Source organism: Mastigoproctus giganteus, chromosome 4 (assembly GCF_048544385.1).
Source record: "Mastigoproctus giganteus isolate SK-2022 chromosome 4, ASM4854438v1, whole genome shotgun sequence".
NCBI lineage: Eukaryota > Metazoa > Arthropoda > Arachnida > Uropygi > Thelyphonidae > Mastigoproctus > Mastigoproctus giganteus.
The window spans coordinates 52262846-52281269 of NC_143578.1; the positions used below are offsets into that span (position 1 = coordinate 52262846).

The following is an 18424-nucleotide window of genomic DNA, read 5'->3' on the forward strand; positions in this document are numbered from 1 at the left end:
CCTGACATGCAAATTCGGAGATCCAGTAGAAATCGATCTACCACCTTACAGAGAATTATGCAAATTATTCATTCCTATAAAAACACGGGTTGGGACCACATCACTTCATTCCTGTTTTTTGGCTGGATCAGTGGGATAGCCACATTTCCAGTACGTAGGATGGAAAATCGTTGTCATTTAAATGATTTTTTGAGATGGCGGGCAGTTGGACGACTTGAAGTCGAGCAGTCGCAGGCGGAGGTGGCAGGTTTGCTTAATGCATCACATAATGTCGCCTCTGCACCATGGAAGCAGTTTCAGGAGACAAGAACCATTACAAGAAGACCTGACCAAGGGCTACTGAGAGCTGCATCAACCAGAAGAGTCCACTATCTGGCTGTAACAGCAAGCTGGAACTCTACGATGTCCTGTCATCGACTATCTCTTGGGGTTTCTGTGGCCATAGGTAAAAACATTTCCAACCGGACTGTGTTAAGAGGACTCAATTCAAGTGGACTCTACGCATGGAAGCATGGTTGTATCCCATTAATCCCAAACTACCGCAAAGCTCGTCGAAACTAGTATCATGAGCATGTGATTTGAAGCCCTGACAAATGGGGCACAGTTCTCTGATGAGTCCCGTTTTAGCCTACAAACAGATTCCAGACGTTCTTTCATCTGGAGACAATGAGGAATGCGGTACCATCCATCCAACATCAGAGAAAGGGGCACCTACAGTGGACGCGGTGTTCTCGTGTGGGACAGAATAATGATTAACGGCCACACCCCTCTTCATGTTTTTGATTGGGGTACAATAAACGCGCAAAAGTACCGAGAACAGATCCTGGAACCCCAGTGCGACTTTTTAAGGGGTGCGGCTGGTCCAGATTTTTTTTTCATGCACGACAACGCCACTGCACATAAAGCTCAAGTGGTGGAGGAATATCTTGAAACTAAAGATATCTGCACGAGTTACACTACGCGTTCTGATAATTTTTTCGAGCAGTATATCACTTATAAACGCCTTAAGTAAACAAATGCGTCTGAAGGAATCACAGAAGATCAGCAAAGTAGTTATCAGATAAAGAAACTGATGTGTGTACAGTAGTGGACAAAAAAATAATGCCTAATAGAATTTTATAAATCTATGCCAATCGAGTTCTCATCGATACGAAAGAATCCTAATGATCTGGAATAATAATTATAAAAGTTTAGCGAATTGATTATAATTAACTTTAACTGTAACCAAAGATTGTTACTTTAATACATCTTGTATAATTCTGTCCATAACTTGTTGAAATTCCTTCATCAAACATAAAGAAATATTTTGTGGACTCATTTCGCTGTTTATGAAATTTCCTAGAAAACAATCGTGGTCCTGCAGCGACCTCTGCCGTGTCTACAAAGGCCACACCAACGATCGGTCGTAGAGAAAAGAGCGACAGATATCCTCCGTGCAAATAAACCGCTTGTAGGTCGAGCGATCCATATTTTCTATCTGCTGGAGTAGTCAAGGTCCGAGGAAATCTCATGAGAATTCAGCACGCGCCACACCCTGCGTTTCCTGGTGTCATACCTCACAACTGGAGAGGGTAACATGAAGTCTCAAGCACTGAATAGTTCATGAGGGTACGGAACAAGTCTTTGATACCTGGGGGAGGGTAATTAATTTGACTATTCAAGGTTGTATAATACTTTTGAATTACACATTGCGTGCATATTTGAAATAATATTTAAAGTAAGCCTGTTTTCCGTCACGAAGTCTTGTGTTCGACAAAGACTTCTCCACTAGGTGCACGTACAAGGGCCGAGATTCTCCACGAGCTAGCGTTCCTGATTTCGTCATTACTTCTCGTCAAACTTTTTTGCTTTCGTCTCCAGCAGGAAATGTTAAATGTCACAGAAACTTTTAAAATTAATTTAAAACTTGTTTTGTGAATATTAAACTGTACGAAGGAATCAATTTAGAGAAAAAATACTCTGGAAATTAAATACAGTAAGTAAATCCATCATAAAATGATCACAAAGCCATCTGGTGGTGACTACTATAAGTTTCAGGATTAAAATCTTACCAGAATGAGGATAAGATGGCCTAATAGTCATGAAACTTACGATATGCGCCACCAGGTGGCCTTACGATCAAACTACATCTATAAAGGTCATGAACTTGCCTGGTTGTTGTGCTAAATGTAAAACTTTCTGGACTGGCTAACCCAAATCGCCACAAGAGGGCGCTATCCTGGCGATGGTTTATACCTAGAATGTTACAGTTTCGTTAGTATATTATTTTAAATATGGAAAAAATATTAAATGAAAAACTTCATAATAATAAAACTGTCACGCTTTTGGCGACTTCATCAGGTGTCTACGACTTTTGTTATCTGGAATTAGGCGCACTGTTTCTGTTGTATAGGAAAAATACATCAAAAATGCTGGTTCGAGAGTAATGAAATAATACATACGTGTAAGTTCTAGTTCTTGTTTTTTAGGGTTTATAAACATACTATTAAATAGCTACAAAAACAAATAGCTACAAAAACAGAATCAAGTATCAAACTAACTGTATTTGCTCTTTCGAACAAAACTTTAGTTTTTAGAACAGACTAACAGTGATTTACTTATAAACAAAGCTGTTGACGTCTACTCATGGATGTGTTTACATTTTGAGAAAACGTAAACACATCCAAGAGCACACTGGGGTAGCGCAGACACGATAAAACCAAGAAGACAGTGCATTCATTCTCAGCCCTAGTCCTATCGATCAAAAACACTAATCCCTCCTTACAAACATTTTTTTTTATGTGTGTGGAATATTAGATGGCCAATTACGACACCTTTCTTGTACTTTTGACCAACGGGCCGGAGCGCCTGGGCAACTTTCTACATTCCGGATGTATGGTAACCAAAACTCATTGTCTTATGCGTCAATTTTAAATTATTATCTTAAATTAGACCTCAGAGGACGCATTAACAGGTGGTAGGGTGACTGAGCATGCCAAGGCGCTGGTTTAAGGTACCAGTCTCTTTGGATGTGCAGGTTCGAGTCCAGCTTCCACCATGGAATTTTTGTTTTCTTTTATATAGTGATCGGGGATACTAAAAGTCGTCAATCCTTGAATTATATAAGTAAAGTAAGGATTTTTGGATCGAAAAGAAATAAATATTCTTACAAAAGATAATCCAATAAAGTTGCACACTAGCATTGCAATAGCACCATGAATTTGATATTGCGTTATGAGCATGCGCAATATATCAACATCACTTGAATCAAAGTGAAAAACTATCTTATTTGGGGCCCTCGTGGGTAGCGCAGTTGGTAGGAACGCTGTCCTCTCCACACCAGGTGGAAAATAGCTGAGTTCGAGTCCCGTCGATGACATGAGAAATTTTATGGGCCATTTTTCACAAAATGGCTGAGTTAGTCGGTCTCAGGCGAGAGTAGCATGGTTTTTTGTCCTGGACCTCGAGTTTTTCATCCAGCAAACAGAAAATTGCCCTCAAAACGCATGCAATTTACAAACAATATATATGGAGCAATATGGCCTTAGTTGCCAATGCTCCTAAAACCCTACAACAACAACAACATCAAAGACTGTTATAAAAAAATCTTACCTACTCCACCAAGTCTTTGAAGTCCACCTGCCTGCAAAAAAACAAGTCTTCATTAAAGTTAAGAAGGAGTTGATCACAAAACTAAAATTACATTTAATGTTTAAATTATGTATTCTTCACCACTTATAGTTGGTACCCTTTTGAGTATCGAAAACTCATAAGGGTACCATTTCGAACCCACTCCTTTGTCATGCAAATAAGATTTAAATATTGAATTTTCAGAAATTTCCCCAAATATCACTGTTGCGTGACAAATATACAAAAGGGCCCAAGGAAGCAACCCATTACATCCGAGTGCTGACAAAGTTATCTACAAATAACAATCCATATGTTACTCAATGTCTAATGACACTGAAAATCTTCTCTCTTGGCAATGACGTCATTCGTGTGTGACGTATGATGCCAATCAGACCAAGTTAGACAACGTACGCATTTCCTATTAATTTTAGGGGAGTTCGAACTCTCTCAAGATTTTATTAATTTAATTTTATTATTTTAAGCAGCGTAAATAAATATATTATGAAATAATTCTATACGAAATTTTAAAAATTTCATAATCAATTTTATGAAATTGAATATGAAAATCCACTTTAATGAAATATGAATTGTTTTTAACAGCCAAAAAAAAAAAATTCTTGAAAATACTTTTATTAAAATGCTGGATTGTTAGTAAACATATAATATAATTGCTATATGTTAATTAGTTAACATAGAGCAATGATATTTATTTATCGTATAACGTATAATCAATCTAGTTAACATGTAGAAATCTATTAATCGCCTATTAAAGTATGTTAACAAGTTAACATTATTACTGAAGTATGTTAATCGCTGCTATTACTGACGTATGTTAACTAGGTAACATTATTACTGAAATATGTTACTACTGAAGTACGTTAATTACTTAACATTATTATTGAAGTATGCTTTATGAAGTGTGTTAATTACTGCTGTTACTGAAGTGTGTTAATTACTGCTGTTACTGAAGTACGTTAATTACTTAACATTATTATTGAAGTATGCTATTACTGAAGTATGTTAATTACTGCTATTACGGAAGTATTTAAACTAGGTAACATTTTTACTGAAATGTTATTACTACACTACGTTAACTAGGTATTATTACTGAAATGTGTTACTACTAAAGTACGCTAATTACTGCTATTACTGAAGTATGTTAACTAGTTAACATTATTTTGAAGTATGCTATTACTGAAGTATGTTAACTAGTTAACATTATTTTGAAGTATGATATTACTGAAGTATGTTAACTAGTTAACATTATTTATGAAGTATGCTATTACTGAAGTGTGTTAATTACTGCTATTACTGAAGTATGTTATTACCGAAGTATATTAATCGCTGCTATAACTGAAGTATGTTAATTACTGCTATTACTGAAGTATGTTAACTAGATATTATTACTGAAATACGTTACTAGTGAAGTACGTTAATTACTGCTATTACTAAAGTATGTTAGTTAGTTAACATCATTTCTGAAGTATGCTATTACTGAAGTGTGTTAATTTTGCTATTACTGAAGTGTGTTAATTACTGCTATATCTGAAGTATGTTACTAGTTAATATTATTATTACTGAGGTATGTTGATTACTGTTATTACTAAAGTATGTTACTAGTTAACATTGTTACTGAAGTGTGTGAATTACTGCTATTGCTGAAGTATGTTAACTAGGCAACATTTTAGGTAACATTATTACTGAAGTATGTTAATTACTGCTTTACTGAAGTACGCTAATTACTTAACATTATTATTGAAGTATGCTATTACTGAAGTGTGTTAATTACTGCTGTTACTGAAGTACGTTAATTACTTAACATTATTATTGAAGTATGCTATTACTGAAGTGTGTTAATTACTGCTGTTACTGAAGTACGTTAATTACTTAACATTATTATTGAAGTATGCTATTACTGAAGTATTTAAACTAGATAACATTTTTACTGAAATGTTATTACTACACTATGTTAACTAGGTATTATTACTGAAATGTGTTACTACTAAAGTACGCTAATTACTGCTATTACTGAAGTATGTTAACTAGTTAACATTATTTTGAAGTATGCTATTACTGAAGTATGTTAACTAGTTAACGTTATTACTGAAGTGTGTTAATTACTGCTATTACTGAAGTATGTTATTACCGAAGTATATTAATCGCTGCTATAACTGAAGTATGTTAATTACTGCTATTACTGAAGTATGTTAACTAGGTATTATTACTGAAATACGTTACTAGTGAAGTACGTTAATTACTGCTATTACTAAAGTATGTTAGTTAGTTAACATCATTTCTGAAGTATGCTATTACTGAAGTGTGTTAATTTTGCTATTACTGAAGTGTGTTAATTACTGCTATTACTGAAGTGTGTTAATTACTGCTATATCTGAAATATGTTACTAGTTAATATTATTATTACAGAAGTATGTTAATCACTACTATTACTGAAGTATGTTAATTACTGCTATATCTGAAGTATGTTGATTACTCTTATTACTAAAGTATGTTACTAGTTAACATTATTACTGAAGTGTGTGAATTACTGCTATTGCTGAAGTATGTTAACTAGGCAACATTTTAGGTAACATTATTACTGAAGTATGTTAATTACTGCTATTACTGAAGTACGTTAACTAAGTAACATTATTATTGAAATATGTTATCACTGAAGTATGTTAACTAGTTAACATACTTCAGATTATGGTTTTTTTATGAGGTACGAACGCTTATTGTATAATTGTAAAAAACCATCTACAAATTATTATTATTAGGCATATGGTGCAAGGAAGCCTGAGACTTATGCTGCACCAGCCAAAAAATATTTTGAGTACCCTGTGGGGGGAAAGTAGAGGGGATTGTTGTTATGGGGGTTTGATGGCGCATAAGCTACTTTGGCTATAATGCAGTAGAGGGGAATCACCAAGAAAGAGAAGAATGATGATATCCGGCACATTTGGGTGTGTCAATGCCCCTATTCACCAAATGTGAGTCGCTGGGTTAGATAAGGGACAAAAGACCCGTCTTTTGGCAGGGGTGGGATTCGAACCCACGCCTCCGAAGAGACTGGTGCCTTAAACCAGCGCCTTAGACCGCTCGGCCACCCTACCAACTGCTAAATTTATCTTCTATTTATATATTTTAGAACAGAAGTTTGTTTTTATAGGGAAACATTCGAAAGAAAGCACAAAACAGAAAGATAAACATGTATTTTTAAAATAATATTTTAAATTAATTAATAAAATTAATAACACGTTTATTTTGACTTTTGAGGATATTTGTGGCAAAAGTTAACTTAGCCCCTAGAAACTAAAGTCTGTCCCTTCTTAGGGGCAAAAAAAAAAAAAAAAATAAATCTAGTGCAAGGGGGGGAAGGAACGTGCAAAAACAAACTCCTCCTAACAAACCTGTTTATTTATATATTCAAACCACACAGTCTACATACAAACTAAAAATCTCCCAGAAGTGCGTTAACACCAGGAAACTGAGGTTAAATCCAAAATTAGCATTCCTAAACAGAAACACTACCCAGTGAGCGTTTCTGTATTCTGACCTCCCGAGCGCCCTCTATCGGAGATATATGAAACTGTCTCGATTGGAGAATATTATATCTCAGTCCCTGAAAACTTCGTTTCTATAAATAGCGCATTAACCATGGGATTCTGCTAATTTTAAAATTTCCTCTGGTAATGACAGGGGAGATTACAGAAGGATAATTGCCATTAGCCAAGGTCAATGTGCAAATTTCAGCTAAGGAAAGAAAGTGATAAAAGACAGAGAGAGAAAGAGAATACAGTATACCATTACGCAGAGATAATAACTGAAATTATCTTCCTTTTCATAAATGTCAACAAAAGAGACGGCTGACTCTTCAAGGACATATTCGTAATAAGGATTAAAAACCTGAGATATCGGAGACAAACTTAAATGAAAAAAGCTAAACATTGTTCTTTTATTAGTCTGATAGATAGAGTTGTCCTCGTTTTCACGATAAAACTATCTTAGACAGAAAATAAGTATAGATAGAATCTCTTCGCTAGCATAAGATCTAATGCACCCTAGTGGACAAAATTAAGAGAGAGAGAGAGAGAGAGAGAGAGAGAGAGAGAGAGAGAGAGAGAGATTCCAATTGAAATAAGTTACTTTTAATTGGAGATAGAGTTAGTTTGTCGTTAGCTGTAGGCCTAATGAAGTTCTCGTGGCCCTTGTGGGTAGCACAGTTGCTACGATCGCTGTCCTCCCCACATGGGGGTGAAGCTTCCTGCTAAAGTATGGCGATTACTTGTTAAAGCCAAAGGTTAGAGGTTACACCAAGACTAAGTACGAACAGTTATGGACAATCGGTCACAAGAGGACCTTAATGGTCCATCGACACTAACTCTGGCCCACTCGTATCATAAATATAATGAATACTTAACCTTCAACCAGATCCTAACAAAAGCATCGAGGTAATTGAATATGATGAAATGGAATTCTGTCTTCAGCAAAATGAAAAAATTATAGCCCACTGAAAGGTAAAAAACAGGCCAATCAAATCTGATTCTTGACAGCTGCCGCATTACAAATGTACAATCCATAGAAGTTCCATTCCAAAAAGAGAAACTTATTCTTATGGGACTGAACAGACTTGGCATTACATTTCTCTAATTGGCCATAAAACACACAGGTATCGCTGAGAAATTGGCCTTCGAAGTCCACACGTATTTCAAACTACGTTACATAACGCTAATTTTGTGTCTACATCAGATTCTAATGTTGGAAAGTGACGTTTAAGGCGGTGGCCATTAAAATTGTTAATTGATGAATACAGCTTTATTCTGAGTTTTGCAATGAATAGGGATGAATGGTACCTGATAGAACAGCCTCACAACAGAGACGCCTGATCTAGAAACGCGGAAAAATCGATGTTGCTCTGGTAACACTGTTGTCTTATGACGGTTGCCATCATGGGAGGAGTTCTTGCTAAACGCTATAGATGAGGATGGTAGTATATCTCGGTCTGTGAAACAATTTTCCAAGTCTGTCTACCTTTCTTCGTCTTTAAGGACTATTTATGAATCTTTAGTTAGAATATAGTTCCCAAAAAGAAAATGACTGATGATGATACTCCTTCAACACAACGGTTATTCGGCTACTAATTACTGGCCTGTTGGCCTCACCCGAAGTTGATTTTCAAGTCTAGGAAGTTCCAGCATCATGTTAACTACTTCCATTCCAGGATGTTTTGTCTCAGGTGAAAGTACATCTTTGAGTGATTCACATTATAACCTAAAATATAGTCATATCTTTATGCTGTCATTGATCGTGTACACAGAGGAAATTTGGGCCTCTGTACTTTCCACAACCCTTGGATCTTTGCAACAGATGAATACGGGTACCTCAAATGGGTGAGGTGTACAATCACCCCCCCCCACAAATCCCCACATTTCCAAAGATGTAAATATCATGGGCTATGAGAGAATTAAAGCCATGATCGAATTAAAAGTTAGTTACAACTGTCCAAGACCTCTGGGACTCTTATCAGTGGAGAGTTTATCATGTACTCTCTGTCCTCCACACACTAAGCAGCGACAGGTTGGACAGATTTTTGCTGCCAACCTAGATGATTGAGATAGTTCAAAACCTTTCTGCCCTGTAGTTCATTAAGGATAAAGTGTACACAAGATGAGTCCTTCTAAATTCAATTTAAATTTCTTGTTTAACTCAATGGTTTCTCTTGAAACCATTGACTGTAATCCCAATAAACATCCTCAAATAATAAGAGAAAACTCACTTTGGAGATCTATTAGGAAATCATGAGAATACATGCTAGGGTCACTTACAATCTTCATAGAAACCGTTAGTACATTTGCACGCAAGCACGTTATCTTTTGGGTAAAGGTGTTTTCCACTACGTCATTCCATTCTGCAACGATCGAAGTTGTGTATGTGCATCATTTAAAATTTCACCAACCTTTGATACTTCTAATAGGCGATGTATAGAGATCATTAGAGCATTGAATAAATCATAGGAACGTTTAATCGATTTTAAACAGAAATAAACTATTGCCGTTGGTAACCACCCCTAAAGAGAATTGAAGATTCGGTTACAATCGGATACTAACAATACAACCTCACCGACAGCGGGCAGTTCACACTATTATCAGAGGGACAATTGAATCCTCAGATGGAACATCCTCCTTACTCACCCGATGCGGCTCCATCGGTTGTGATTTTGATCTAGGCCTGTTTTGCTCTTCAAATAAATTTTTAAAGAACAGTTTTTTTTTGTAACTTAGGATATTTATGTCTCCTGATGATCATGGATATCTGGTATAGGATTGAACAGCTGGACATAAAGCATAAGATGGGATGAAAAGCTTAAAAAAGAACTGGACTATTCATCAGAAAGCTTTGACATGTGGGCTGACGAATCCAGTTTTGCCGATACTTTAAGGATGATGACAAGGACACAATTCAAATGAGATCAATGAGGATTTTCATCCAGACTGCTTGCAAGGTTCCATACAAAGTGGTATTGGGTCAGTAATACTCTGAGGATCTTTAAACTATTACAAAGTGGGTCCTCTACTTGAAATATCAACCACGATGAAATAGGCTGTCCATACAAAGATTGTGGATGGTGCCTTTACCATTTTGTTGAGCATTTGAGATTTGAGGGAGGCTGTGATTTCGATACTACTGTATTCTAGCATGACAATCATCCTCAGGATCTCAACTGCTTTAACTTGGCATAAGGAGCACGAGAAAATGGTAGGGCAATTAAATTAGGCAGCCAAGGCATCAGATTTAAGTCCTATCCACCAAACCTGAAGGAATAATGGGCTCAATTGTTTTCGGAATGACCTAATACTGAAATAAACTGATTAAGGGGGGGTGTATGGGGGTCTAAATGAATCTCTGCAAATCAGAATTCAAGAAATAATTCGTGGAAAGGAAGGGTTATAAAATATTAATAGAAAAATTAGATGGGTGACTTAATTTTTTCTGGTGTCCATCCGATTGTACACAGCGCACCTTGATGAAAAGACGTATATATTCAGTCCGAAACGTATGTATTTGTGTCTTTAATGTTCAATATAATGTACGTTTAGTGTAATATATTTGATACACGAAATAGGGTCTACTAGGGGCCCGGACTGTACACGTATTTGTGGTGTATTGCAGACTTCAATTAGCGATGTGCATGAACCCTTAGCTACACGTTACTACGCGGTGTGCTCCTATAGAGTAAGCATGAGATCAATACTCAAAGGTAATTATCATATGAGCCTGGATTTGTGGAGTCCATGGTTCCATTGCACGCACATAAAGAAAGAAAGAAGGGAGAAGAGAGAAATATACAGGATAAGGGGGAGAAATAACAGAAATAGAAAGAAAGATATAGAAAAGGGAAGAGAGTAGGAAAGATGGATTGAGAGAGAGAGAGAGGAAATGAAATTAGAAGTAGTTCAAAATTATCCTCAGAAATTTGGAATAAAAGGAAAGAGAGAAAAAAGAAAGAAAGATGGAGGAAAAGACAGAGACAGGAACAATGTATAAAGAAAGATATATGGAAAAGGTAGAAAGAAAAGATAGAGAGAAAAATAAAGAAAAGAGTTCGACTTGAGTTCGAGTCTCATCGATGACGAAGGAATTTTTATTGGCCTTTTCGCAACGTGGCTGAGTTAGTCAGTCTGAGGCGAGGGGACATGGTTTTTTCTCCCGGAAACTCCGGTTTTTTGTCCTGCAAACAGAAAATCGACCTCAGAACAGACGCAACTTACAGACAATATACATGTAGCAATATGGGTTTAGTCGCTGATGCTCCTAAAACCAACAATAACAACAACCTCCACCGCGGACTACCAGATCTATGGGATGAAATCCTGGCAATGTGATATTGCATTCCTCCTGCAACGTTCTATACCTCGCCTTTTGGGAGTGATGCTGCTGGCAAGAGGACATACCCACTATTATGCAGGTGGTCATAATATTTTGACTAGGTAGTGCATATTGTTAATTTTAAGTTCGTATATTTAGTTTTAAAAAATAGTTTTACATGAAAAATTTAACAATCAGCGAACGCAGAACATTTTGTGAACATCGGGACGTTAAGTCAAAAATTGGGACAATCCCGAAAAAACCTGGGATTGTCCCGAATTAACGATTTTCCCAAATATCCGTATTCGGTCTAATAAAGGCAAAAAGGACTCGTCCCTGTTAACCAAAGATTGTGCGTTTTCGTTCAACTATCCCCAATGCACAATAAGAATTGAACAGCAGAAAGCAAGAGAAAAGGATGAAACGAAAGGAAAAAAATAATAGGCGAGTGAAAGGAAAGTAGGACCTGAAAGATAGAGGGGGAAAAAAATAGAAAGAGAATTCGAAACTGAAAGTAAGAAAGAAAATTCAAAATTGAAAGAAAGAAAGAAAATTAGAAAGATTATTGAAAGAACGAAGAGAGAAAGAGAGACGAACAAACCGAATAAAAGAAAAGTTCAATGACAGAAGCAGAAACTTGAAAGAAACAAAAAAAAAAAAAATAGAAAGACAGGAGTAGAAACTGAAAGAAAAAAAGTCGGAAAATTAGAATCGGAAAGTGAAAGAAAGAAGGAAAGGCAGAAAGAGAGAATTGGAAAGTGAAAGAAAGGCAGAAAAAGAGAAAGTGAGAGACAATAGAAAAAGAAAAAAAGAAAGAATGGAAGAAGTGAAAGAAAGAAGGAAGAGAAGAAAGAGAGAATTAGAAAGTAAAAGAAAAAGGGAAAAGTAGTAACAGAGCGAGCAAAAGAAAGTGAAAGAAAAGTGGAAAGGCAGAGGAAGAAGCAGAGAAAAAAAAAAAAAAAGAAAAACAAGGAAGAAGAGAATCACCTGAAGACAGAATGAATATTCAGAAAGATCAGCGCCTTTTTTTCTTTTTCTTTTTTCGTGTGTGCTTCAGTTTTGTGGCAATGATCTGTCTGTTACGGTACACGCGATACGAAGTATGCAAATAAAGCCGGACATGGAGCGTGCTAGAAAAGTTAACCCAAAATATTAAAAAAAAAAAAAAAAAAAAAAAAGAAAGCAATTAGATGGGCAGAACAGCACGCACGTGCCCGGCACACTAACGCTTTCTTTACTCGGGCGAATTCTAATATTAACCAGCTCGCGCGTCAGCCGCGATTTCGAGGCCGTGAACTCACGCAAAGGGCCCGCCACGAGTCGTACGCACGCTCTGGATGTTCGCCGGCAAATGAGAATGTTATCACAACGCCACGTTCATCTCCGCCGCTAAGGAAATCAACACTGCCAAGGTAACCGGGCCGTTGAGGACACGTAAGCGTATTTTGTCCCACGCCGACCCTATTACGGGCCGTATTTGCGTCTTCGTGATTACATCCCCGAAACAGACAAGTTTACTTCGGTCCATTAGCCGTGCCATGTCGGCCGCTTCGTAGAAAACGCGATCGACATTTACATCTATTAAATCCGCACCTCGTCTTCAACACGGACACCACCGTCTGCGTCAATCACGTGACCCACAAACCAGCTTTAAGTAGCGGCGATAGCGTATCGAATAAAACGTCTCCACTTACTTTGCTGTTCGCCTTCTTGAACTTGGCTATGTCGAACCCTTCGACGGAATCCTGAAGAGAACAAAAACAAATGCACATAAATGTTACGCCATCGCTCAGTTCAATTAACATTAACACTAATAATAACGTTGTTAGCCGAACACATTAAAAGTTAACATTAATCACAATGTACTAATGTGGTAAATGGCAGCGTTCACTCATTAGTATTAATGTAGTAATGGTTAACGCTTAATGGTAAAGCGTTAACACATTAACACTCATAATAACATTGCTAGCACTTGATAGTAAAGCGTTAACACATTAACCCTCATAATAACATTGTTAGCGCTTAATAGTAAAGCGTTAACACATTAACACTGATAATAACATTGTTAGCACTAAATCATAAACCGTTAACACACATAACACTAATAATAACATTTTAACGCTTAGTAGTAAAGCGTTAACGCATTAATACTAAGAATAACATTGTTAGCACTAAATGATGAAGCGTTAACACATTTAACGCTTTCCATTATCAGTGTTAACGTGTTAACACTGATAATAACATTGTTAGCCCTTAATGATAAAGCGTTAACACATTAACACTGATAATAACATTGTTAGTGTCAATATTAATATTTTATTGTGGCAAATGGCAGCATTCACTCATTAGTGTTAATGCGTTAACACCAATGTTCTAAAAGTTTATATTAACATATTAGTGTTAATGTTAAATAGCTTAAATTATTTTGCAATTGCCAAAGTGTTTACCACATTATTGTCAATATATCCTGATGTGGCCATTGATGACATTAACTTTAATGTACTAATAGTAAACAGTTAACACATTGATACTAATGTGTTAGTGTTTTTATATGAACATATTAGTGTTAATATTAAACAGTTTAAATTATTTTGCTATTAGCAAAGTATTTACCACATTATTGTCAATATATCACGATGGGTTAATGCGGTAGTTGATGACATTAACATTAATGTACTAATGGTAAAGCGTTAGCACATTAACACTAATATGCCAGTGTTTTTATATTAACATATTAATGTTAATGTTAAACAGCTTAAATTACTTTGCTATTGACAAAGTGTCACTATGTCATGATGTGTTAAAGCGATCATTGATGACATTAATATTAATGTACTAATAGTCAATCGTTAACGCATTAACACTAATGTGCTAGTGTTTTTATATTAACATATTAGTGCTAAACAGCTTAAATTGCTTTGCCATTGGCAGTGTCAATATATCATGATGTGTTAATGCGGTCACTGATGATATTAATATTAATGTACAAGTGTTACTTGGACAACAACGTGCTAATGAAGTATGTTGTTGGACAACATACTTCATTAGCATGAAGTTTGATGTTAAGTGTCAAAAACCTTAGCTGATATGGTAATGTTGTTAATGTTAATATTAGATTAATAAATATTAAGATTAATGAAGATTTTATTCAATGAGTTATGATGATTCATGATTTATGATGATTTCATTCAATTATTAAACAACTACCAATGTAGTTGGGGATGCATGAATCTTCAGGATTCATAGAAAACAGAAAGGTAGATAACTTGGAGACATATCTGGTATGTCTCGAAGTTATCCACAGAAGTAGAGGCTTGTATATGTCTTGGAAAAAGATCAGATGCTGCCAATTCCAGGGGTTCATGTTAACACGATCATGAGTGAATACGCCTACAGGGTAAGTAAAAAATAACATCCAATGCGTCGTCTTTCAACTTTATTCAGACACAACTTCTTACAGGATGATTTCACAAACATGGATCCTTTATGAATTTTCTGTACCATTGCAGAACTATAAGTCTTAGGTCATATTGATCTGTATATAATATGTCTGTAAGTTGTTCTGTGGTCAATTTGCTGTTTATTGGACAAATATCCCTTGTTTCCGGGAGGAAAAACTATGCTACCCGCGCCTGAAACCGACTAACTTAGCCACAATGTGACAAAAGTCCACAAAAATTCCTCGTGCCTTTGACGGGATTCGAACTCAGGTCTTTTCCCTCAATATGGGGAGGACGTTGATTATACCAGCCGTGCTACTCAAGAGGCTTTCGTATTAGGCAGTGTCCGTTTTGGAGATTTCGACTAATGTATTTTTTTACGCTTCTGGTCGGGCGGGTTCCAGGTCTGAGTGCCCACAACAAGAGGTTTCCCTTATAGAGGTATTCATTAAGAGAGGTTTCACTCTATTGCATTTTGGAACTGGTTGGAATATTTAACTCCACCGAAGGTCTTTAAGACGTTCAACAAGGTATCTGTTGCACAGAGTTTCGGAAAAAAAATCCAGGTACATTTAAGTCCTGATTATGAAGTCAGGCAGTGGTTCAAGTTCTGGAGAATCTTATTAGATACAGGTGGAGGAATGTGAACGAGAAAATTTTAGCAAGAGCAATTCAATCCTCTTTGACATCGCAATGTCCGCGCAGATACACAGTAGCTATAATCACGGTCTTCTCCACACCAAGTAGACATGGTTCAAATTCCATCAATGACACGAGGAACTTTTTTGGGCTTTTTCACTCTGTGGCTAAGTTAGTCGGGCTGAGGCGTGGGTCATCCCCTTTCCCGGAAACTTGAGTTTTTCTTCCACCAAAACAAGAAATCCTACCTGACCGACCCCTGTTGTACCCCATCATCATATTAGTCCATGAAGCACAGCGCCCATTTATAACTATTCTGTCCCGAACTACTCAACCATTCCTTTTGTCTATAGTAGTGACGTGTTCCTGATACTACACTACTGCAATTTATACAACAGCCATATACAGCGAGTGGCCACTTTATTAGGTACATCGACCGAATAGTAAGTAGGGCACCCTTTAGCACTCAGAACATTATGGATACACCATGGAAGGGCCTCTACCAGCTTTCGAAAGTATGCTGAAGGGATAATGGTCCACGTTAACTCATTTGCTTCCTTCCCAAAGTTATCGCAAATTGAATACTTTCGGATAAGTGAGAGTAAATGTCTGATCTGAATTGAGATCTACTGACTGAGGAAGCCACCGCAGTAGTCTGAATCAATTTTGATGTTTCTGGAGCCAGTTCTGCGCAGTTCTTGCCTTTTTGGGATGGTGAATTATCCTGTTGGAAGAATCCATTCTTAGATAGATACATTACAGTCATGAGCGGAAACAATTTCCAGGTAACCAGTGACATCTAAGTGTGCTCCACTGGTATCAAGGGGAGCAATGTGCACCACGACACATTGCTGACACCTGACAGGATGGAACCATGGACTCCGGATAGCTTCAAACCAATCAGTTCCTTCGATCCATGTTATAGAAGGAGCGCTGAATTTTATGAAAAGGATGGTGTGCCTAATAAAATGGCCACTCATTGTACATGGAATGGTATCAAAAGCTGTACTGAAATCTAAATACATGATGTCAATTGATGTCCTTTGCATCCAAGTCCTTTGTGATTGCCTTATTGCTGCGCTCCTGTCTATTTTGCCAAGCCATGATAGGAGGGAGTTCACGACGAGAGCTTTCTCAATCAATTTGGTCCCGAATTTTTTGGAAACCCTGGCACGTGCACTCTATTTACTGTTCCACTTTCAATAATTGAAATACGCCTTGATTTTTCATCAAAATTCACTTCGAAAACCAAATCGAGCGTGAACGCCCGTCCAGTGATGTCCCGTGACAGTTGTAGCTGCGTCAGACGCATAGAAAAATGTTTCTTGTAAGTGGCTACACCTGTTGACAGTGTTTGATCGATACTTAGCGTTCCACTGCGACTGGCACGTCTTCAGTATTTAAATAACTCTTTCTCCAAGGAGAAACATTGATGATAGTGCAGATGAGGCACTTCATTACCCACTCTGTTGTGGTTAATGATATACCTCTGTTGTTAAAGGGACAACATTACAATGGTTGTCTAAAAATAGCAGTCAATTTAAACAAAAGATGTGTCTGTTGTCAGAATATCCAAGTGTGAGCCAAGTTCAGAATATCCAAGTATTTTGCAGAACACCAATTAATGCGGCTTGGATGAAATTTATAGGCAATCATTATAGATTTATAACCATTCATCTAAACAAGTATACTTGTGCACTTTCACCTCATTGTGTCAAATTCATCTGTTGTCTCTACCGTTCTCCCAACTCCACCAATCATTTGAAACTGTTTGAATTCCTTTCTTTGAAACTTGACCTTCCAGCTTTCCTAACAGTGAGGTAATGTGCGTCACCAACCGACCCAGCTGGTCGAGATGCTGAGGCTTTTGCAATTACTAATGACCTCTCACAGATTGTTAATTTGCCAACCAGAATACCCTATAATCCTACCCACACAACCAATACTTGGTTTTTTTCCCACAAACAACCCTTTCAAGTACACGATCAAAGTGAGTGGTCTTTTGGGCACCTCAAATCACAATCTAGTGATGGTCTCTTCTCCAATGGAGCATTTCTCTCTTTGACAATTCTCAGCTTTTGCATTACAAGAATGCAATATGAACTGCGAGATTGCTATTCTTCTTTTCCTTGGCTGGATTACGGTTTTCAGTCTTTTCATGTCAATATTTGCTTAGATCATGTCAGCGAAATTTTTCTTGAAATCCTTTATTCCACATTGTACCTTAGAATCGAGTGGTGGCGCTGACCAAGTACTGGTCAGTTGTATGAATTTGGTGCTCTGTTATTTTGTGTCTTCGAAGTGGTTCAAAGTCTTCTCTTTGGATTAAAATTGTGCCCATCAAGTTCTCTAGGTGTTGGTGAGTTGTTGATGGTTTATTTGTGCCCAACTTCTAAGGCATTTCGAAAATATGAGTAATTTTAATTTCGGGCTGTGCGTCGTTGCTTTCAACAGAACACAGAGTTGAAATGCCATATAGGTTTGGCTGTTGTTAACATTGCAATTTTCTGTTGTGGATCACCTTGATATTGCTTATTTTAAAAATTGAGTTGTGCAGTGAACTATTCTTGAATAGCAATAGTGATTCATGTTATTATTTAGATGATTGGCTCACTACAAACTAGTTTTTGCGTAGCTGTAAATTTTGTGTCCTATAATTATGTACCTATGGAGGCAGCCATTGCTTCTTCCCCGTGGTAGTAAACAAAGCCTTTGTTTGCCATCGTTGATCACGCGACCAGCACGACTGTCTCTGATTGGTGACACCATCCTTGATGCAGTAACCCACTTGATTCTAACTCTAATCTCAAATAACAATTGGATGCAATATTGTTCTGATCTAACTGATGGCGTCATAAATATAATAATTATAG

General features: G+C 36.9%; 1 protein-coding gene and 1 non-coding gene across 2 annotated transcripts in view; both read right to left on the reverse strand.

Annotated features, from left to right (window-relative positions):
- Positions 1–18424, reverse strand: part of LOC150086736 (uncharacterized) — a 34106-nt gene that overhangs the window by 1851 nt on the left and 13831 nt on the right. Inside the window, exons 3-5 of the mRNA XM_090371551.1 lie at positions 13167–13217; positions 3592–3622; positions 2151–2235 (exon numbers count right to left, since the gene is read on the reverse strand). Coding sequence (XP_090227677.1) covers positions 2151–2235; positions 3592–3622; positions 13167–13217 — 167 coding nt within the window. The remainder of the gene's footprint in view (positions 1–2150; positions 2236–3591; positions 3623–13166; positions 13218–18424) is intronic.
- On the reverse strand, positions 6638–6719 carry TRNAL-AAG (transfer RNA leucine (anticodon AAG)). Its single transcript has one exon. It is a non-coding gene; the product is annotated as a tRNA-Leu (tRNA).